General features: G+C 38.5%; 1 protein-coding gene across 13 annotated transcripts in view; it reads left to right on the forward strand.

Annotated features, from left to right (window-relative positions):
• The window catches only part of FOXP2 (forkhead box P2), a 328,235-nt gene that overhangs the window by 296,019 nt on the left and 8,269 nt on the right, over positions 1-23,947 (forward strand). For 10 of the 13 annotated variants that reach the window (XM_075345016.1, XM_075345023.1, XM_075345025.1 and 7 more), the window contains one exon: positions 8,224-8,313. The exons of the other annotated variants lie outside the window; for them this stretch is intronic. In XM_075345016.1, the coding sequence (XP_075201131.1) occupies positions 8,224-8,313 (90 nt within the window). The remainder of the gene's footprint in view (positions 1-8,223; positions 8,314-23,947) is intronic. 13 annotated transcript variants of the gene reach the window in all.

Raw genomic sequence — 23,947 nt, forward strand, 5'->3', positions numbered from 1 at the left:
GATCCACACAGAAATGTTCATTTTTTACTGTCTGCATGGTTTGAAAGAGGGAAAAGAAGTTTATGGGTCCGTGAAAAACATATGTGGCAAATGGATGACATCCATGTGACCTCCGTGTGCTGTCCATTTGACATGTAGCAGAATTAAATGCATTCAGATAATTACTGACTTTTAAGTTTTAAAGTTGTGCAAAGATAATAGATAGAGAGCGAGAGAGATGATAGATTTTACAGCTATCTATTATCTATCTATCAACCAAATAAATAATTAAAAGAAAACATGTAGTGGGGCCCCACTATTTTTGATAACCAGCAAGGCAAAAGCATACAACTGCAGACTCATATTATAAGGCTGGAAATGTCCAAGGTTATTGGGCCCTTCCCAGCCTAAAAATAGCAGCACGCAGCTGCCCCAGAAGTGGTGCATCACAAAGCATGCACTTTGTCTTGGCTCGTCCCGATTACCTTGATGCAATGGCAATAGGGGTAAAGGATTATGGGGTTGATGCCAGCTGTTTAGTGTCAGCTGGCACTATGCCCTGTTGTTAGTACTGGAGAGGCTTCTATCAGACACACCCATTACTAACCCCATAATCTAAAAAAAATGCACGCAAAAAAAATTTCAATAAAAATCCCTGAAACTTTCCCTCTTTTACTATTTTATTAAAAAAAATACATGCAGCTCAGCCTTAGTCCACTGAATCCGTCATAATCCCAAAAAGGATATCTGGAAAAAAAAACCCTGCAAACATACAAGCAAAGAGAAATAAAACAAGACATTTATCTTTTGTTCACCCCTTTATTCAAAAGAAAAAAAATTCCCAGCTGCTCTGATGCTGCTGATGAGCAAAGTCTATGGAGCATTGTTCTGACACTCCATAGACTTTTCTTACAGGTAATTCTGGGTCACGCTGCTCTGCAGGAGACCTAGTCCTTCTGAAGAGTGGTGACATCAGTAACATTACATAATCACTGAATCATCAGGTCACTCCAGGTCATGCTGCACTGCTGATAATCAGTAACTTTACTAATGTCACCACTCATCATCCAAGTTGTCGATTCCCACAAAATGTAGTGTGACTCAGAGTGTCCTGGTGACCCAGTGATTCATAACACTGATAACATTACTAATGTCATTACTCTTCAGGGTCACCAGATCACCAGGTCATTCCCGGTCACGCGGCACTGTGTGAGTCTTGGCGCATCTGAAGAGCAGTGACATCAGTAACGTTACTGCTGTTCAGTGTCATCGGGTCACCAGGACACTTAGAATGAAAAATTATCATGGCACTTCTTTGAGGGTGTGGGTGCTCAGGTAGGGTCCAAGTCCATATATAGAAAAATTAGCACCAGGCACTCCAATTGATGTGACACTTAGAGTCACACTACGCTGCGTTGGACCCATGACCTCATATGAGCAGTAACATCAGTAACGTTACTGCTCATCAACAGCACAGTGTAAACTAAAGTGACCTGATGACTTGGCGATTCTGATGAGCCGTAACGTTACTCATGTCACTGCTCTTCAGAGGTGCCGGGTCACAAGCACCGCAGCATAACTCGGAGTGACCTGGTGACCTGGCAACTCTGATGAGTAGTAGTGTTGCAAATATCACCACTCTTCTGAGGCGCTGGGTCTCGAGCAATACAGCATGATCCAAAATTGAATGTTAGCAAAGTCTATGGCGTGTCAGAATGATGTTCTATGGACTTTGCTCTTCGGAATCCTCCCTGGATTGGGCATTTTAATTTTCTTTTGATTAAAGTGGTAAATGAGAATAAGTGTCTTGTTTTATTTTTCTGTTTACATGTTTGTGGGGGGGTTTCAGATATCCTTTTATGGACTATGATGGATTCAATGGATTATAGCAGATTCCCCAGACTACAACAGAACTGTATGGGTTTTTTTAAAAAATCAAATGGTAAATAAGGGAAAGTTTCTAGGTTGTTTATTGATTTTTTTTTTTTGTTTGTGTGTCTTTTATTTTTTTTGTTACTGGGTTAGTAATAGGGTTGTCTGATAGACACCTCTCCATTACTAACACAGGGTGACACTACACAGCTGACATCAACCCCAATTACCATTACCCTGATTATCAATGCACCAGGGCAATTGGGAAAAAATGAGGCGAAGCACCAGAATTGGCACGTGTAATGTGAAGCTCCACTTCTGGGGTGGTTGACTGCTGATATTTTTATGCTGGAAAGTGCCCATATCCATGGACCTTCCCAGCCTGATAGTATTAGCCCACAGCTGTTTGCTTTACCTTGAGGGAATCATGCAATTGTTTTCTGTCACACTGATGTCACATGGACAGCACATGTGCCGGAGACACATATACACAGATGGCACATGGATGACACATGGCTGACACATACGTACAAATGGTGGTCAAAACGGAATTAACATGTGACGGGTGCTTAATATTGATTTCCATTGCTACATTTTTATAGTGCATATTTAGGAATCTTCATTTTACTAGCATAATCTTGTTTTCTTATTTTCTCCTGCTGACAATCATTATTTATTTTCTCACATAAAATTACATTTGATTTTTTTTTTTATTTTTTTATTACCGTCTTAGATGGCCCAGATATCTTTTTTAATTGCTTTATGGCTTCTCATTTTAAAAATTTGTATATATTTCTTCACTTGTCAGCCTCTGCTGATTGAAATGATTTTTGTTCTATTATTTCTTCTATAGTGTCTGACATTTGTCCATCCCTTTTTTATCCTATTGAGAAAAAGATGAAGTATTATGAGACTTTGATGGGCTGGTTGTGTGAGATAATACTTTCTATTGCCAACACTATGATTGCTTTGAATTGCTCCTCAATGCTCATAAGGCTATCCCTCCCATATTTTTATGAGAAAGCAATCAAATAGTGGTATGATATGCAATTGTGGAAACAATGTTGTCCCTTACACTTTCTGTGTATTCACAAGGGATGTTCCAGAATTTCATTATTGCTACTACATTACTGCAGACTATCAGGATTAAATATAGATTATAGGTTATGCCACATAATTCCCTATTAACCCTTTAGAGACCAGACCTGAATGGACTTAAATAAAATGCGCTTTTTTTTCCTTTTTGCTTCTCCTTTTCGCTGTAAGCTTATTTTTTCATTTTTATACTAATGTGGCTGAATGAGACTTTGTTTTATTCGGGAAAAATTGTATTATTTAATACTAACATTTTAGAGAACATTTAAATTACTGTGTAATTTAGGTTTTTTTTTGGCCTCATAAATATAGGAAAAAGCGATTCTGGTTTAATTTTTTATTTAAAAATTCTTCACGTTTTACACCATGCAATCAGAATAAATTCTCAAAGTTACCGTATTACAGTAGCTTAGATTCCTAATATGTGTAGGGTTTTTTTCTATTCATGAAATAAAATGTATTTTATATAAAATATAACAGATTTATTTGTATTTTTTGTAGTGAAGACTTTGTATTTTAATTACTTCTTTTGCAAATATGTTATAAATATTTGTATTTTTTACATTTTCCTCCAAGAGGCCATAAAAGATTAAATTTTTCATTTAGTTTTTTAAAGCTGTAACTGGGGCATTAAGGCTGTGTGCGCATGTTGTGTTCTGCCGTGACAAATATTCTGCAGGGTTTTGTCACTGCATGTGCATTTCAAAATGCTGCCGAAAGCTGCGTTTTGGAAGTATTTTAATGCGGAATGGATGCAGAATTCATGCATTCTGGATGCTTGCGCTGCCATAGACAGAGTGGGAAAAGCATCCAAAATGCAAAAAAGAAGTGACGTTGCTTTTTAGAACGCACCAATTTTGTCAAAAATTTGGCATGCAAAACACTGCGTTTTAAAACGCAACGTGCGCATGGATATTGCAAAATTCTCATAGACTTTGCTGGGGACACAGAACACATGCGTTTACTCTGCAGTTTAAAATGCTGCATAAACGCAGGAAAAAATGCAACGTGCGCACATAGCCTTATAGGAGCTCCCTGCTTTGCCAGGTTTTGCTTTAAGACATGAGCTGAGTCTGCTACGAGCCAGCAGGTATGCTTTTTTGTGCAGAGACCAAGTAGTAATGTGATCGCCAGGAGCTACAGAAGCATTTGCAGTACAGATGTCGCAATTTGCTGCTTAGCACTCACTGACTGTTTTGTAGATAACAAAGGAGAAGGCAGAAGCTGTAATAAACCGCTTATGTCTTCTACCCAGGTTGCTGGCTGTGAGACACAGTTAAATTGTAAGAGCAAGAACTTCTGTGCCATTAATTTACAATGTCTCATGGGATAAAGTCCAGGACTAAGGGTCCTAATGTATGGATCCTGGTCGTAAGCTTGCTATTTTGTAAAAAACGTTTAGAGAATATTAGTATTTTTGGGCTTAAGAAAAGACACATCTTATAAACATTTATATAGTCATGGCTGAAAGTGTTGGCACCCTTGGCATCCTAGAAATTGATTCAGAAAATGAAGCACTTCTCCAAGAAAAGCTTTACAATTACACATTTTGTCATATATTCATATATTGTCATGTTTATTTTCTTTGTGTGCTTTCGATTGGAACAACACAAAAAAACTGAAGAAAAGGCAAATTGGGCACAATTTTACTCAAAATCCCCCAAATAGTCTAGACATAATTGTTGGCACCTCTGCAAATTTTTGGGTAAACAACTTTGTTTCAAGCATGTTATGCTGGTTCAAAACTCACCTGTGGCAAGTAACACGTGTGGGCAATATGAAAATCACCCCTGAAACCACATAAAAAAGGGAGAAATTGATGCTATCATTGCATTTTGTGTCTGTGTGTGCCACATTAAGTATGGAGGACAGAAAGAGGAGAGGAGAACTGCCTGAGGAGTTACTATTCCATCTCCAGAGATCTTGATGTTTCTTTATCCACAGTGCACTACATAATCAAGAAGGCACTGTAGTTAATCTCCCTGGATGTAGATGGCAAAGAAAAATTAATGAACAATTGCACCACAGGATAGTTTGGATGGTGGATAAGCAGCCCCAATCAAGTTCCAAAGACATTCAAACAGTCCTGCAGCCTCAGGGTATATCACTGTTTGCAAAAACTATCTGTTGACATTTGAATGAAATAAAATGCTATGGCAGGAGACCCAGGAGGACCACACTGATGACACAGAGATATAAAAAAGCTAGACTGCAGCTTGCCAAAATGTACGGGATTATGCCAGAATCCTTCTGAGAAAGCTTGTTGATAGACGAGACCAAAAAAGAGCTTAATGGTACATCTCATCATTCTACTGTTTAATTTAATGGAATAATGTTTACAAAGAAAAGAGCATGGTACGTGCAGTCAAATATGGTGGATGTTCAAAGATGTTTTTTGGGTTTGTTTTGCTGCTTTTGGCACTGAATGCTTTGACTGTGTGCAAGGCTTCATGAAATCTGAAGATGACCAAAGGGTTTTGGATGGCAATGTAGTGCCCAGTGTTGGAAAGCTGGGTTTGCTGGGTCATGAGTCTTCCAGCAGGACCAAACAAACTTCATAAAGAACCAAGAAATGCATGGAAACAAAACACTGGAGAGTTCTGAATTGGCCAGTAATGAGTTCGGATCCAAATTCCATTAAACATCTGTGGAGAGATCTTAAAATTGTTGTTGGGAGAAGGCATCCTTCAAATATGAGCGACCTGGAGCAGTTTGCAAAAGAAGAGTGGTCCAAAATTCCAGTTCAGCAGTTTAAGAAGTTTGTGATGGTTATAGGAAGCAACTTATTGCAGTTATTTATACCAAAGGGTGTAACGAAATATTAAGTTGAGAGTGCCAATTTTGAGAAGCCCATTTTTGGGGTTTTGTCTGAAATTATGTCCAATTTGCCTTTTATCCCCCTTTTTTATTGTTCCAAACGACACAAAGTAAATAAACATGTGCATGAACTAACGTGTAATTTCAATAATTTTCTTGGAAAATCTCTTAAATTTCTGAAACTATTTCAAGGGTGCCAACACTTTCGACCATAACTGTATGTAATTTTTTGCAAGAATTTGGTTAATAGGAAATGTAATGTAGTCTCATACTGTATCTAAAGGGTTCACATATAAGCAAAGCATCTCTCCTCTATGATAATAACACACATATGTACTGCTTGTTACATATTTTAAATATATTTTAATGATAAATATATTTGGTATTTTTCCATGTTACATTGATACAAAAACCTTACATACTGTATATGTATATTAGATAAATGTTCACATTTACCCTTGGAATGTAACTAATTTACCCCTTATATAAGTAGCGACTGCTCACTGCTATGAATATGTCATTAACTTAGTAGTACAAGACTATCAACATTACTATTAGAGTTGGTAGAGAACTATAAAGTCAAACAAACATTTGATGAGACATGTACATTCCCTATGTTTCTGACTTTTCCTACTAAGACTTTCTGTGGTACTAAACCTCTAACCTATCGTGGAATCCAAATTAACAGATCAGTTAAAGTCTTGATGGTTGGGAAGATCTGACAGCAATGTGGCAGCCCATAAATAATAATAATGCATTTCTAAGGCATCAGCTTGAACCGTTACATACTGGAGAAAAAAAGTCCACTTAGGATACTATATTATTTTGAAGGTAGAATTCTGTACCTGTCAGACGTCAAACAATAAAATGATTTGAGCCTGCTATGCCTGGCAGCATGATGCAGTCTGCCAACATACAGGATTTTTTACTATAGCAATCTGATCTGTAAGGGTACTCTGAGATTGGTGTGTAAAACGGATGAGTGCAATGTGAGAAAAAATCGCATTGTACTCGGCCCAATTTATTTAGTGATGAAGAGCAGATCTGCGAGTTATTCCTCAGCTCAAATCAGACTGATAAAAAAACCATTGAATGCACTCTTCTATTGGACACGACTCGTCAATGCAAGTCAATAGACGCCAAGGGCATGTCTGTGACATCCGTTTTTTTACAGATACGTTACCATTCTGTAGCATAGAACACTGTAAATAGGCCTGTAAATGACTGTAGAATAATGAAAGAAAACACGTCATACTGATGCTAGGTGAGAGAAAGAATCACACACTCGCATAGCACTCACATGATATATGGAATACCAAACTGATATCACTCGTCTCACTTTCATAGATAAGAATGGGAACAATCTTTTATAAGCCGGTGTGAGAGTACCCTAAGTTTACAGAACCTTATAAAAAATAATCGCATTTCATCCAGAAAATTTAAACAATTTTTTCTGACTTGACACCCATGTGCAGTTCATATGCAATGTTTTTCTACAGCAGCAGAAATTAAAAATTTACAAGGCCGTACAGTATATTAGTGAACTGAAATGTGTCCGTAAAAAACGGTTATGCTTTTGCTCCGTATGGCATCCGATCCTATTTGCAGACCCAAAGACTTGAATGGGAGAGTCTCATGTGACATACTGAAGAAATTAGTGCATGCTGTGATTTTTTTTTCCAGTCACTCAAAAAAAAGCTTATCAGCACTGCTCCATTGACTTAGTGCTGTCCGTTTTTCACAAACAGCATTCAAAGGAGAATATAGTGAATATCGTAAATAGAAGCTTAAAAACTGTAACATCACAGTTTTATACTTTGAGTTATTATTTTCAAGCCACCTGTATAATCCACAAATACTAATTTTATGTATCCAAATATTCAGTTTCTATAGCATTTCTTTCTAAATAGGGCTGAACCCATGTCTCGGATTGTTGTAATGATATTTCTCCAGAGAAAGCATTTACTGTATATTCATTTGGATAGTCTTTCTTGCTGTATTACCATGTGGCACATGTTTAGCAGACATTTTCGTGGGAGAAATTTGTCCTGGAAGGGTTGTTTCTTCAGTATGAGCATAGGATAGTTACAAAACTGATTCAGATTAAAGGCAATGGTTCCTTACACGAAAATATTTGCAAAAATATCTGCCACATGTGAATGTACCCATATCTTAATTATTGTATTACTGTTATTTAGACATTTAGGCATTTCCATAAGAACACCAATATGGAAGTCATCCATTACACATCTCCACTGTTACTTTCTGAATTTCATTGACGCTGTGTTTTTAATGTTTAGGATACAATCCTCAGAATTCCATGCCTTGTGTGTTAGATTCATCCAGTTTTCTCTTCTGTCTTTGCCTTTCACTGTTTCTTACTTTTCTTAGTTTGGGTCATAGCTATTGCTGTATCTTTTCCTTTTACATTGTTCCAGTCCCCTGTTGTTGCACTTTCAGATCATTCAAGTTCCTTGTCACTCCTCTTGACAAAAGGATCATTCCAGTCCCCTGTCATTCCACTTTGAGATTGTTCCAGTGCCTACAACGGTGAGCCTATTATGCTTTAATGTGATTATGGGGTAGGAGGGAATTAATAATAGTGGCAAATGAAACAAGACTTTGCAAAAAAATATTTGGCATGTGCAGAGAATACCCGATTTTGTTTGAATTTTACAATTAAGGGATCACAATTGAATGTTGCAAAACATTATGTTGTGCTGTAAATATATTATAAATATAATGCAGCCATTGCAATAGGATGCTATTCTGGGAGACATTGTAGCATTGTTATTAATGGGGTATTAACATGGTGGTGTCCAATGTAGAATGTAATCATCAACCATTGTTTTGTGTCTAATGTTTGTTTCTTTCATTCTGCCAATTCTTGACGTTATCTACTGTACTGTTTTCCTGGGATGTGCTGTATGTTTAGGACCACCTATTTGGGTCACTCACCTACAGTCGTATCATTCCTATTGAATGTCATGAAAGTGTTGAGCAAGTAGTTAACTATTGGTACTTGCTACGATTAGCGGGCATAATGTAAGTCAATGGGAAATACTCACGATGTACCGAGTAACCCGAAAGCCATACTTTTCGTCGAGTAGCGGATAGTATGGTTTTCAGGTTACTCACTACTTAGCGAGTATTTTACATTGACTTACATTGTGCCCGCTGCTCGTAGCGAATATGCGAGTAGTGGACAGTACTCGCTAACAGCATAGCAAGTACGAATATTTAACTACTCGCTCAACACCAGTCATGAATGATATATGGCTCACAATATAATAAAAAGAAGCCAGGCAAATCAGCAAGCAGGTTATTCAGCACTCTAGATGCAATGATGGCCACTCAGCAAGATGAAACATACAAAAGAACAAGACATTTGGAACACTAGGTATCTGAGGTCAGATGTCATGAGATTTAAAGCATAAAGTTTGAGGGATTTTCAAGGATTGGAAAAAAGGAACAGGTACCGAACGTTTATATGATGATTAAGGATATGTTTGACTTGACTGTGATAATCAATGAATAATGTGCCTGTAGGGTAAATATTGTCCACCAAATTAGATGTTGCCTATTAAACTGCTATGAAGACAAACATCTTCTTTGTTGCCTTTAATTTTTTTTAAAACCTTTTATTTTAAGGATCCAAATGGAATATGGCTGCACTAAAAATATAAATGCAACACTTGTTTTTGATACCACTTTTCATAAGCTGAACTAAAAAAATGTCTATTTCTATGTTTGCAAAATGCCTTTTTCTCTCAAATATTGTTCACAAATGTGTCTAAATCTGTGTTAGTGAGTCCTTCTCTTTTACCGAAATAATTCATCCACCTCACAGGTGTAGCATATCAAGATGCTGAATAGCCAGTATGTTCATTGCACAAGTGTGCCTTAGGCTGGCCAAAATAAAAGACCCCTCTAAAATGGTCAATTTTATCATAGCACAATGCCACAGATGTCAGTAGTATTGATAGAGCGGGCAAATAGCATATTGACTGCAGGAATGTAGACCAGAGCTGTTTCCGATGAATTGAATGTTTATTTCTTTACCATAAGCTGTCTGATAAGCTGGCATTTCAGAGAATTTGGCAGCACATCCAACCGGTCTTCCTCCCACAGACCACATGTAACCACACCAGCCCAGGACCTCCACATCTAGCATCTTCATCTGAGAGCATCCACCCAGACAGCTTCCGCAGCAATATGTTTGCATAACCAAATAATTATTTCTGCATATACTGTCAGAAACCATATCACAAAGCTCATCTGTATGTTCACCGTCCTCATCAGAGTCTCCACTTGAATAACAGTATTTTGTCGCAACCAAGTCGAGTGGGCAAATGCTCACATTCAATGGCATTTGGAACATTGAGAGGTGTTCTCTTTACAGATGAATTCCGGTTTTCACTGTACTTAGAAGATAGCAGACTGGTAATCACACCAAATACTGACTAGTTTTCTAATCCACCAGACCTTTTTAATGCTATAAAATTACACATTTTAGAGTAATCTTTTATTGTGGCCAGCTTAAAGGCCCCATTACACGCAACAACGTATCTAACGAAATATCGCCAGGTCACGGATTCCGTGACGCACATCCGGCATCGTTAGCGACACTCGTTGCATGTGACACCAAGGAATGGCCATTAACAATCAAAAATACTCACCTTATTGTTGATCGTTGACACGTCGTTCATTTTAATAAAATCGTTGATTGTTGAGGACGCAGATTGTTCATCATTCCCGAGGCAGCACACATTGCTACGTGTGACACCTCGGAAATGACGAACTGCAGCTTACCTGCAGCCGCCAGCAATGAGGAAGGAAGGAGGTGGGCGGCATGTTACGGCCACTCATCTCCGCCCCTCTGCTTCTATTGGGCGGCTGCTTAGTGACGCCGCACAAACTGCCCCCTTAGAAAGGAGGCAGTTTGCCGGCAACAGCGATGTCACTAGGCAGGTAAGTACGTGTGACGGCTCCAAACGATATTGTGCGCCATGGGCAGTAAATCGCCAGTGACGCACAAACGACAGGGACGGGTGCCATCGCTAGCGATATCGCTGCATGTGACGGGGCCTTAAGGCACACCTGTGCAACAAGCATGCTGTCTAATCAGCATTCTGATATGCCACACCTGCATGAGGGGCAGATTATCTTGGTGGAGAAGTGCTTACTAATACAGATTTAGACACATTTGTGAACAATATTTGACAGAAGAAGGTCTTTACGTACATAAAAAAAGTCTTAGCTATTTCAGTGTGTCTCATAAAAAATTAAAGCAAAAACTAAAGTGTTGCATTTTCTGACCCTTCCCCAGATGCTCTTAATACTGTAAAACTGCCCATTTTAGAGTAATATTTTATTGTGGCCAACCTAAGGGTATGTGCGCACGTTGCTTTTTACCTGCTTTTTACCTGCTTTTTTGCTGCTTTTTCTTCTGCGCTGTTTAATGCCAAAATGGATGTGTTCTTCTATTCAAGCAAAGTCTATGGGAATTTGGGTTTCTTGTTCACACTATGTTGTTCAAAATGCTGCCTTTTTGTGGCAGAACTTTGGTCAAAAACTCAGCTTTGCAGTGCAAAACCAAAATGGCAAAAACAATTGACATGTTGCTTCTTTGAAAAGCTGAGTTTTTGACCAAAGTTCTGCCACAAAAAGGCAGCATTTTGAACAACATAGTGTGAACAAGAAACCCAAATTCCCATAGACTTTGCTTGAATAGAAGAACACATCCATTTTGGCATTAAACAGCGCAGAAGAAAAAGCAGCAAAAAAGCAGGTAAAAAGCAGGTAAAAAGCAACGTGCGCACATACCCTTAGGCACACCTCTGCAATAATCATGCTGTCTCATCAGCATTTAGATATGCCACACCTGAGAGGTGGCTAGATTATCTCGGTGAAGGAGAAGTTCTCACTAACACAAATTTAGACAAATTTTTGAAAAATATTTGAGAGGAAAAACCTTTTGTGTACGTAAAAAAACATCTTAGATATTTGACTGCAGCTCATGAAAAATGGGAGAAAAAACAGGTGTTGCGTTTATATTTTTTGCTCATTATGTGTATATATATATATATATATATATAATACAAAGAATAAAAATAAGTTCATAAGTAGGAGTTAATAATCCTATAGAGTAGGCCTTAAGTAAGTTTTATCTGGACCCCATGAATGAGTTTTTAGTGGTAAATAAATCTCTGTCTCATCATAGTTGGCACGCATGTTAGCTGTAAGGCTGCCTGGGTATACATGTTGTGTGCACCTGTTCATGGGATGTATGTTCCATAAGCAGGCTAATGTTATATCCCAATATCTAGAACCATACGCATATGCAGTCATGATACTTCATATAAACCTGCTTATTTTTTAGCTTTCCCAACACAGCATCTACATTTACAAGCATACATAATACCAACTAGTCATTAGAGTAATATGCTTCTCTTAAATAGTAACATACCATGTTATTGTTGGGAATATATAGGCAGTAACAAGTGTTTGTAGTTACACGAGAGAGCTTTGCTAGTCTTCATAGAGTGCCATGTGTCTGCAGTTATTGCCACTTTAAAAATTGTTACACAAAAACTTCAGCCTTACTCTGCATTTATTTCAGATTTTCACATAATGCTATATGTTGCAATTATTGGAAATCTAAACTTTGTGAAATGTTTTCATATTGTAGCCAGATATTTATGAGGTGTAATTTTATACTGCATAATGTAGGACTTCAATCCCGGGATTTGGGTAAATACCTTTGCATCTGACATCATGGGAACAACATTTCCTGGATATCCATGTTATGGCTATATTCTTTATTTTTCTAAATCTAGTAGTAAATCTGACAAACTTTTCATTTTAGAGAGTTTTCTGATGTTTTCTTTTTTTTCGCCTGAGGCTAGGTCAGAATTGTCTGAATCCATTTACCTTGTGATCCCTAACAGCTGTCAGATCGAAATAATATTTTAAAAAGTTAACATTGTTTGATTTAAAACCCAGTCATACAGGAAAAAGGCATGTGCCTGGGATTATAGAAGTGTGACTATGTACATTATCATCATGCATATTCTTAAAAGAGCCTTTGTTTTATATTCTGCTTCCTCTCTATCTATGGAATGCTTATTGCAAGATCATATATTGTCTTATGGGGTTATTTAAGAATGTATTATATATCGTTATTGACTGCTAACCTACATCTTACACCTCTGGACTTAATATACGCAGACCATGCAAAAACAATCTAAATCTGTTTAGAATTAATCGTCCCTATTGCTGAATGTTAAGGAAAAAAAAAAAGAATTTTGCAAAAAAATATACAGCTTTTCTACATTTTTTTATTCCAAGAACAAAGGCTCTTTCTTTCAAAAACCCAATATACTTACTCTATTTCATATTTTTTCATAATGTAATTCTCCTGGATAAACCCACGCTTTCACTACACATATACAATTTTGTTCTGTATTTCATTTATTGTGCCTCTGTGCAGGACAAAGGCTGGCTTTCTGTCAAAACCTAGTTGTTTGGCAAGACATTACATTTAAACACTAGGTTATCTTTTTTTTCTTAAAATGTACCTGTGCAAGGTGTGCATAGCGGTCCTCTACCTTCTTAATTGTGGTCCATTTTAGGAGATAATTTAAATGATTAACAAGACAAATTAGCTTTTTGCAGGAAAAGTTCAACTCGAACCCCAGTTGAACCCAAATAAAGCTTGTTGAATAGAAGCAGAGCAGCCAATCAGCTAGTTATTAAGCTGTGGGCCCTTCCAGAGCCATCCCAGCAATACCAATACTTGATTGACCAGGGAAATCACCGTTTTTAAAAAATGACGTGGGCTACAAATGGAACTTAAATGGTAGTAAGAGCAGGATAGTTTTGCATGCTGTGTTGCCCAGTATTTCCCGGAGGATAACAATGCAGTCAGACTCTCTTCCAAGCCCCCTAATTAAAGTTCATCAATATTCACTGCTTCCCCAGTCCACTCTCTGTGCTAGTGTCTGTGATTGGTTGCAGACTGCTATACATGCCCCCAACCTGTGTCTGCATCTGTGATTGGTTGCAGTCAGTTTGCTGTATAATATTGTAAAAATAAATAATTTTTAAAAATTGACATAGGCTCCCACCATATTTTAATAGCCAGCACAGGTAAAACAACAGTTGTAGGCTGCAACCCCCACCTTTGAGCTTTGCTGTGGCTGGATATCAAAATAGAGGGCAAAGAAAGGTTTAGGGTCCCGCCAGTTTGATGTCCAGCCATAGTAAAGCAGAAAGGTGGGGGCTCATATTATCAGGATGGGAGATGCCATGGATATTGGCCCCAGCCTAAAAACACCAGCCCAAAGCTGCCCAGAATTGGCAATCGCATTAGATGTGGCAATCTTGGCGCTTTACCTGGCTCATCCTAATTGCCCTGGTTCAGTGTTAATCGAGGTAATATAAGAGGTTAATGACAGCTCTGATTTGTCAGCTGGCATCTAGCTCTAGATTAGTAATTTTGGGCATCTGTTAGACCCCCCTATTACTAATCCTGTAATGAAAAGAAATAAAACATAAAGAACAAAAAAAAGTTATTTGAAATAAAATACACACACCCTATTTCACTTCTTTATTAACCCCCAAAACACTCTTGAAGATCCGATGTAATCGATACAGGGTCCCAGGACGATCCCGGCACTGCTACATCTGGAGCCTGCAGAGAACAAAAATACATCTGCTCTCTACGGGCTCCAGGAATCCCTGATAGCAGAGGGGAAGCAGTGATGTCACTCAGTTCACCGGAGGTCATACCCAGCTTCCCACGGTATGACCTTGGAGTGAGGGACACAGCTGTTACACGCAATCCGACAGTGCAGTAGATGCTGCAACTAGAAAGTGAAAGTGCTGCCGGTCTGACAATCCAGCAGCACTCTCACTTTCAAGCCACTTTCAAATGGTGAGTCATTTCCTGGCAGAAAACTGTATTTTTTCCCAAGAGATGCAGATTTGGTGCTGAAATGTATACACCACATTACTGCACCAAATCTGCATCTTCTGGCAAAAAAACACACATCTAAACATGATGCAGTATTGATGCAGTTATTTTGCCAGGAGATGCAGATTTGGTGCAGGAATTTGGTGTATAAATTTCAGCACTAAATCTACATCTCATAACAGAAAATCACACAAAAACACCATTTCCATGAAGTTTTCTGCCAGTAAATATCAATTTGGTGCAGAAATCTGGGACCGCAGCAAAATGGTGTCAAAACTGAGGAAAGCACTGAGGAAGTGCCTTGCAGGAGTTGCTGAGGGGCTTGAAGTCTCATCATATACTGAAAGATTACAGTTATAAAAGATAACAATTACTGCACATTGCATAAGGCATAAGCCACACGGCATGAAAATCAGAGCAAGTGGAATGCGATAAAACATCGCATTCCACTCGGATCAATATTAGCCTATGTCCCAGCACCCATGAGCGATTATTTTCTCAGCCCCAATAGGACCGAGAAAACAATCGCAGCATGCTGCAATTGTAATCTGAGACTCTTTCTCTCACACCCATTCAAGTCTATGGGGTGAGAGAAAGATTGGTGTACCGCAAGTGCAGTGCGAGAATGACTTTAGCCGGCTACGGAGGAGAGAGAGAGATAAATCCCTCCCTCTCCTCCTCTGTGCTGGCCTACCCCTCCTCAGCACTGGCCCACCCCTCCTCAGTGCCGGCCCCTCCCCCTCGCATGATCGGACCTCTGTCACAGTGACACTCGCATGACACTCGGCTCCCGCTGTGCTGCCAGCGTGAGCCGAGATTCATGCGAGGATCGCATTAGTCCCCGTGTGGCCCCAGCCTTACATTACATTTATCAAACCTTTGATCCACTGATAATAAGTGCAACTCATGACTACCACTTAATTATCTATAAAAACAAAGTTGGTATTGAAAGCATGCATGTGGTAACAGTCGCTTATGTTATGTCTACTTTTATAATACATGTGTCATTATAATTGTAAACGTAATATAAAATAATCCTCATGGTGACTATTTCTTACTGCCACTTTTGGGTGGCTATGTGTTAAAATCAAAGTGATTACATCTTTAAACAATTCCATTTTTTTCAAGCTCTATTTCATGAGCTGTCATGCTAACAATATTTATTCTGCTAGTTGACTTCCTGGGTGGATTTGTCTGTATTCTAAGGGGAGGGTTGCAAGATAGGTTTTTGTATTCACAAATGTATTTTATGTATATGTATGTAATAGACATGTACATCTAAGTCAGTGTTTTGACACTTTGCTCTAGATAAAGATGCTGATTTTCTGTATTATTCAGTAGCTTATCCTGCCACAGTTTTGTTAGACACGAAACCCCGATTGTTAACACGGTGGAATATATAAATATTTATTATCTGCATAGATACAGTTAAGATCTCTTTAATTTGGATGTCACAAAGAAATCTTAAACACACACAGCTAAAATAAAAACATTCTGGTATATTTTGCAACCTAAAATATAATTAAAAGCACATTAAAAAATTACATATAAATATATACTTTAATGTATGTGTACTTATACAAATACATATATATATATATATATATATGTATTTGTATAAGTACACATACATTAAAGTATATAATAATATATATATATATATATATTATAATAGAGTATATGTAGGTGTATATACATATGTGTATGTATATGTGTACATGTGTGTATTTTATTTAAGGCATTTATGTTTGTGATGTTTTTGTTTTCTATTACTGCTGGTGGGCAGATCAACAGAATGTACACTAAAAATCTAAGCATCTAAAATATAAATTTTTATTTTTAGTTTTTAAATAAAAATGTAAACATAGACCCACAAATGAAAAGTATGTACTGGATAAAATGGAATCCTAACACAAATACTTAAGAGTTTTTTATGAAATCAGAAAATAACTTTCAATATTATTAACCCCTTAGCAACGAATTATGTCATCTCGCTGCCTTTGAAGCAGAACATGCCGACATCTGCTTTTAATGGCCACGGATGAAGCGGCACTCCTTTTGTGGCTGTTAACCTGTTAAATGCTGCTATCAATCTGACATTTTATTTGTTCCAGCAGAAGGGAGTGCACTTCTAAGCTCTCATTGATGGGCCCACAACACGATCGCGGGATGTCGATGAGTTGTCATTACAGCCAGGGGTCAACTGATTACCCCTTTGTCTGCCATCACAGTACTGCTATGAAAACCAGCTCATGCTTGGTGTTCATAGGAGACTGTGATTTCTTCTATATACAGCAATGCTGTGGAATTGCTGTATATAGCACAAGTGGTCAGACTATTGAAAGTTCAAGTCCCCTAAGATTTTTTTTTTGTTTTTAAATTTCAGATTTTTTTTTACTGAATAAATAAAACAAAACTATACATGTTTGGTATCTATGTAATTGTACTCAACTAAAGAATCATACTGCCAGGTCAATTTTATGGCTAAATTAACTCGTTAAATAAAAAAAACCCAAACCACTGCAGAATTTCACTTTTTTTGCTATTTCACCACACTTGACATTTTTTCCAAATAACCATTACATTATATGATCAAATTAATAGTGTCATTCAAAAGTACAACTTATCCTGCAAAGAACAAATCCTCACATGACTATAGTGATGGAAAATTAAAAAAGGTATGGCTTTTGAAATAAAGGGAGGAAAAAACAAAACAAAACTGATAAATTGGGGTTAAAAGTATTCCTTTGGAATAGAAAAAAGTTATTATAAATAAATTCCTAAATTACTTTGGCCTTAGGTAGTCAATGCCAAATTAAAATGGCCCCAATCTTTTTAAACTGAAAGATACCTGTCTTAGGCCTCTGCCACATTTACGTGACAAAACATAACATTTTTGTCACGTACGTGTTAAAGGGGTGGTTTTGTCCCCCGTGTGCCGTTTTTGTGGCACGTATGTGTTCTCCGTGTGTTATATGTTATATGCCTACCTGCATCATCCGGCTCTGTCTGTGGTGCTGAATGACAGCGTCCGGCCAAAGCCACGACCTGCTGACGCTGCTTCCGGCCCCCAGTGAAGGAGAAGCGTTGTTCAAATTCATTGGGGGACGGATGCAGGGGACAGCCGCGGCAGAGACTGCAGGTATGGTGGAGGTGAGTATGTGTTTTTATTATTTTTACACTGACACATGTCTTTCTCCGGCATGTGTCACACAGGCCCGAATCCACACTACATCCGTGTGGTACGGGTGCTGGCCAGGTGACACCCGTGCTGCCGGAGCAACACGGACATGTCAGCGGTTTTAAAAAACGGACACACGTAAGTATAAAACGAACACACGTTACGTTCCTGAATGCTTACATGTGTCCAAAACAATAACAAAACATAGGAACACGTGGGCCCGTGTCTCCGGTACGTGAAAAAAAAGGCACACACGTACCGGAGGCACGTGAGTTTGACGGAGGCCTTAGAATGTTAGTAAGGGTCTGTGAGCATGTGCAATAAGAAGCTCTGCTGCAGAGAGCTGGAGATAACCCATACCACATACTGTCAAGCTATCTGCAGCTCACAGCAGCTACTCAGCACTCAGAAACACAGGGTGGACAGTAGTGTTAGTAGTCTCTTTTTACTTCACCACTCCTAATATATCCAGTGTTATGTCAGAAGTCATGGTGGACAGCAGTGTGAGAAGCCTCTTCTTACTTCAGCACCGCTTGTATCTATAGTATTAGGTAAAATAGAGAGGGTGGAGAGCAGTGTGAGCAGCCTCTTCTTACCTCTGCATGCCTGGTATCTTCAGTATATTAGAATGACTACAGACATAACATTTCCCTATACATGAAAGGGTTGTGTGGAGCTGTCTGATGCACATCCTCGCAGGCACCAGTCCTATTACTATTTTAAGTCAGATTTCATTAGTGTAAAAAAACTGCTGCCATTTTAATTCTATATTGATTGGCTCCCTAAAAAATTGATTGTGGTTTGCTAAATAAAGGTATTTAGGAATTTACGTTTACATTTCTTTTACGTACACATTTTATTCTATTCCCAGGGAACCCCTTTAAGCACTCAAAAGTATAGAACTTAGTTTAATTTGATGCTTTTTTATTGTTATTGTGGTAGAAAATATTACACTTCCAAGAGCCTGTTAGTATTTTATTTGTGACAAAAATATAAGCGTCCCTAGCTCATAGCACATTGGATTTGACCCATACATTTGCTGTTTACACCCGTAAAAATGGAAATTGAGGACACTGCAAAATATGTATACCCTGCACGATGCACATGCTTGTTTTACAATGGGTCCTGGTAGGGGATAAATGCCTCTGAAGCTACCACATGAGGTGTAAATCAGCAATATATTCCAATATTTACAGCAAGTGAAAGGGTCAAACACCTGTAGAGAAACTAACAATGGTAAAATATGCCCATGTGAATTGCCCCATCTTTTCCCAAAATATATTTATACAGCTGTTTTCTATATTCCCTCTTGGACGGTCCTTCAACTAGGCGAACTTCACTGCTTGCAATTTTTGCACAGGATTAAAGGAGTGGGATTACTTTTGTGCTTATACAGGCAAACAGCTATAACATTGAAATCACTGACAAGTGGAGTTAATTATTATTGATTATCTCATGATAATGGGAACTGTCAAAGGGTGGGAAATATTAGGCAGCAAGTGAACAATTAGTTAAGGTGTTGCATTGGATGCATTGAAACAGCAGGTGTAAGCATCTGAGCAACTTTTTTTAAGCGTTAGATTGTAATGGCTGGATAACTGGGTTTCCCAAATAGCAGGTATTATGGGGTGTTCCAGATATGCTGTGGTTAGTACCAACCGAAATGCAAAACAACTTATCAAAGGGACAGCCCATCTGGGATATGCTACTAATGCATCTTATCATTAAATAGGTTCAATGAAATGTACCACAAAACCTACATAAGAAAGAATTCCATTACAATTAAATGTCAAAATTACTTTCTTTATTACATAAAATAATTTAAAAATGTAAGCAGAGAAGAAGAGTACAGAAAAAAATCCCAAAAGGGTAACCCTTTTTTTCTGTACTCTTCTTCTCAGCTTACATTTTTTAAATTATTTTCTGTAATAAAGAAAGTAATTTTTTACATTAAATTGTGATGGAGTTCATTCTTATATAGGTTTTGTGGTGTTATTTTGAAAGATATCCATTTGTATAAATTTGTTGACAGGTCGGTTGGTTTATCAATGAAATGTAACTTTTACAGGGGACTCATCAGCAGCGTCCATACCTGTATACCCAAATTCCCTGCCCTGCATAATGGTATTCAGTAATATGAATGCTTAAAAAAGGACATGCGAACTGTGTTGTCCCTATTCTAATTAGGACCTTGACTAGTCAAAGGGGCATTGTTCCCCAAGACTAGTCAGCCCTCTTTCTGTGTTAGCACACTGCCAGCTCATGGAAATCTTGCGCATGCATACAGATCATTTCGGCTGTGTCAGTGCACCACAGAAGCAGGATGTATGCTTCCCGGATTCATTGGGCACACTATGCATGATGGGAATTTGAGAAGATCACTCATGTATTATTATTATTATTTATTATTATTATTTATTATTATAGCACCATTTATTCCATGGCGCTTTACAAGTGAAAGAGGATATACGTACAACAATCATTAACAGTACAAAACAGATTGGTATAGGAGGAGAGAGGACTCTGCCCACGAGGGCTCACAGTCTACAGAGAATGGGTGATGGTACAATAGGTGAGGACAGAGCTGGTTGCGCAGTGGTCTACTGGACTGAGGGCTATTGTAGGTTGTAGGCTTGTTGGAAGAGGTGGGTCTTGAGGTTCCTCTTGAAGCTTTCCACGGTAGAGGAGAGTCTGATGTGCTGAGGTAGAGCGTTCCAGAGTATGGGGTATGCACGGGAGAAATATTGTACGCGATTGTGGGAAGAGGAGATAAGAGAGGAGCAGAGAAGGAGATCTTGTGAGGATCTGAGGTTGCGTGCAGGTAGGTACCGGGAGACTAGGTCACAGATGTAGGGAGGAGACAAGTTGTGCATGGCTTTGTATGTCATGGTTAGGATAGATTGGAGGGGTGCAAGAGTGTTGGAAGGGAGGCCAGAGAGCAGGAGGTTGCAGTAGTCGAGGCGGGAGATGATGAGGGCATGCACTAATGTTTTTGCTGATTCTTGGTTAAGGAAAGCACAGATCCGGGAGATAATTTGGAGTTGTAATCGGCATGAGCTGAAGAGGGCTTGGATGTGTGGCTTAAAGGATAGAGCAGAGTCGAGGGTTACTCCAATGTACATGTGTTATGAACTTTCGTTCATGGACAGTGTGCCTAATAAAGCCAGGAAGCATACACCTGGCTTCAAAGGTGCACTGATGCAGCCAAAATGATCCATGTGCATGCGCGACGTTTCCAGAAGCTGGCAGTGATACCAGCTCGTGGAAATCATATTATCATGCTCACAGGAGTGTGATAACATGGAAAGTGGCCCTAATAGTCTGGCCCTAATTAGCATAGGAAAAATCGGGTTTAGAAATCTTTTTTTTAAAATTCATATTAGTGAATAGCGTTATACATGGCTGGTTAGGGAAGGAATTTGGGCATACAGCCCTGAATGCCGCTGGGTTGGAGGGCATAGAGGATCTAACAGGGTTCCCTTTAATATTTAATCATTTAAAAAAATAAATTTTCTTTCACACACACACGCGCACACGCACACACACACGCAAACGCACACACACGCACACACACACACACACACATGCACACACACACACGCACACACACACACACACACACACACACACACGCACACACACAAATAACTTGCCATTGCCTAATTCTATAGGTCAAATAAACACATCAAGATAGCCGCCCGCATTCCTAGTATATTTGTGCATCTGTGAAAATCCAGTCCAGGTAAAAGAATTTCTTTGCTCTCACCACACTTCAACACACGTTACTGCATATGCACATGTCAAGGTGGGACTTCAGTATAGAGGAAATTTTCCATCAGGTTCAGATGTCAAAGTTGAAGGCCAGATCATTCCTCTCCTTATTCTAGCTTCCGATTTTCCCTGCATTGAGTCAAAATAGCTCCTGACAAAGGCAGTACCAAGGGTGAGCTCTAAAACATTTGCCCATATAAGTTCTTAGTCTTCCTCCATATACCAAAGTAGTCTAATAGATAACTAGTGAAGCAGCAAAAGAGTCATGAGTGCCCAAGAAAAAATGATGTGAATGGAGGCTTGGAGTGTCTTGCTATCTTGGTACAGTTTGAAAAGAACTAAATCATCATACCATAGCCATTATTGCTCCAGCACCACCACTTTTGACAATGGACAGGTTTCAAAATAGCCACTTTGTGGCTATACAGCCCTATGCTGCGATGCACTGTGTGTTCTCAGTCACACATTTTTAACATAGCCAGCATTAAAGATGTTTTCTGGTTTATCTACTTAAATAGAATATAGGATTGACTAGCTTGAAAAAAGAAAAAAAATCATTACATAATTCTGCTCCAGCACCACCTCTCTGCTGCTCCCCATCAGGCTGTCATGGCAGCAGCAGTGACATCCTGGTTATAGAATGTAAGCACTGAAGCCTATCTTGTCAAAGAGGACAGCACAAGACCATTGAGCCTGGTAATTTGTTACATCATTCACAATCTGTAGATATGATGTCCCCAAGGAAGTCAGAGGTGGTACTGGAGGAGTAGTAGCAGTAGTGAGTAAGTGATAATGATTTTGTTATTTTTTTAAGTTATATGTACAAGAATATAATTGATTAACTGGAAACGCCTAAGAAATAAACGTGTGAGACACACAGTGTATATAGGGCTCTATAAATATAGACTGGCTATTTTGACCCATATACTGTCAAACTCATCCAAAATGGGCATCCTGGTATCAGAGCTGGACAATGAAGCAATAGAAGAAGGTGGTCTGGTCTGAATCATTTTCTTTCACGTCATATTGATATAATGTTGATTTTGGGTAAAAGTGTCTAGATGTCATCAGGATACATAAGAAAATAGTTGAATAGTACAAATTTGCTAGATTTCAGTGACCAAGGAATAATGCAAAACAGGAGGTTATTGCATATGACACTATTTAAAGAAGCACTTTCATTAACATTTTTTTCAGTAAATGTTTATGTGTATCATGTATAGTGAGAGTGTATTAATATACTCACCTACCGCTGCTTTTTCTAAGATTCAGCGCCGTTCTGATCCAGAGTGATGTCACCACTGTACTATATAGGTCTATACAGTGACAGAACAAGACTCTTAAATTGCAAAAAACATTCCCGGCTCACAAATAGAGCATATAGTGAACCACTTAGTCAGAAATGCTGTGACATCACTGAGAAGAGGAGCAGAATGGAGCTTGATCCCAGAGAAAGCAGTGGTAGGTGAGTATATAGTACACTAAACAACAAACAAATATACACATATTTAATGAAAAAATATTAATGGAAGTTCTTCTTTAAGTCAGAAGTATGACAATGTAATGGAGCTTTACCAATTTATGATATAACAGTGATCAGCTACATATAGAAATAGACAAGATAATAATAATAAAAAAATGAAAATGAATTGTGAAACTGTAATGAAAGTTAATAATAAAATTGCTCACTTTTAAGCTCAGATTTAACAGAACTTAGGTAGACGGCACCACTATAATTTATGATAAGTGGTTATTTACAGGTATATGCCAGCTGTCATTAAAATTGTCATGTCATGAGTAATAAAAAAATAGAGTGCTGGTGAGTTCAAAATGTTGGCTGTCCTCTGTCTCCAATTGTGTGTTCTGTGACTGTAAGGCCCTGTGCACACGCTGTGGTTTTTGACATGGTTTTATCAAAATCTGCATGTCTCTCCTGTCGCCAGCAAAGTCAATGGGTTTTTTGTTTTGCTGTGCACACACTACGTTTTTTTTTCCATGCGGTTTTTGATGCAGAAATAATATGCAGCATGTCAATTATTGGTCCGGTTTAGCAGTGTTTTTAGCCTATTGACGTAAATGTTGTGAGGAAATAATGCTGTGAAACCGCACACACACCGTTCACACTGAGACATTTTCTCTCTCACCAAGTTTCAGGAAAACCAGCCGCAAAGTGCTAGTTTTCAGGTGAGGGTTTCAAGTTTACATGCAGCATGTGCACATAGCCTAAGGGCTCATGCACACGTAACTGCTGAATA

The sequence above is a fragment of the Anomaloglossus baeobatrachus genome, chromosome 4 (genome assembly GCF_048569485.1).
Source record: "Anomaloglossus baeobatrachus isolate aAnoBae1 chromosome 4, aAnoBae1.hap1, whole genome shotgun sequence".
In the NCBI taxonomy this organism is placed as follows: Eukaryota; Metazoa; Chordata; class Amphibia; order Anura; family Aromobatidae; genus Anomaloglossus; species Anomaloglossus baeobatrachus.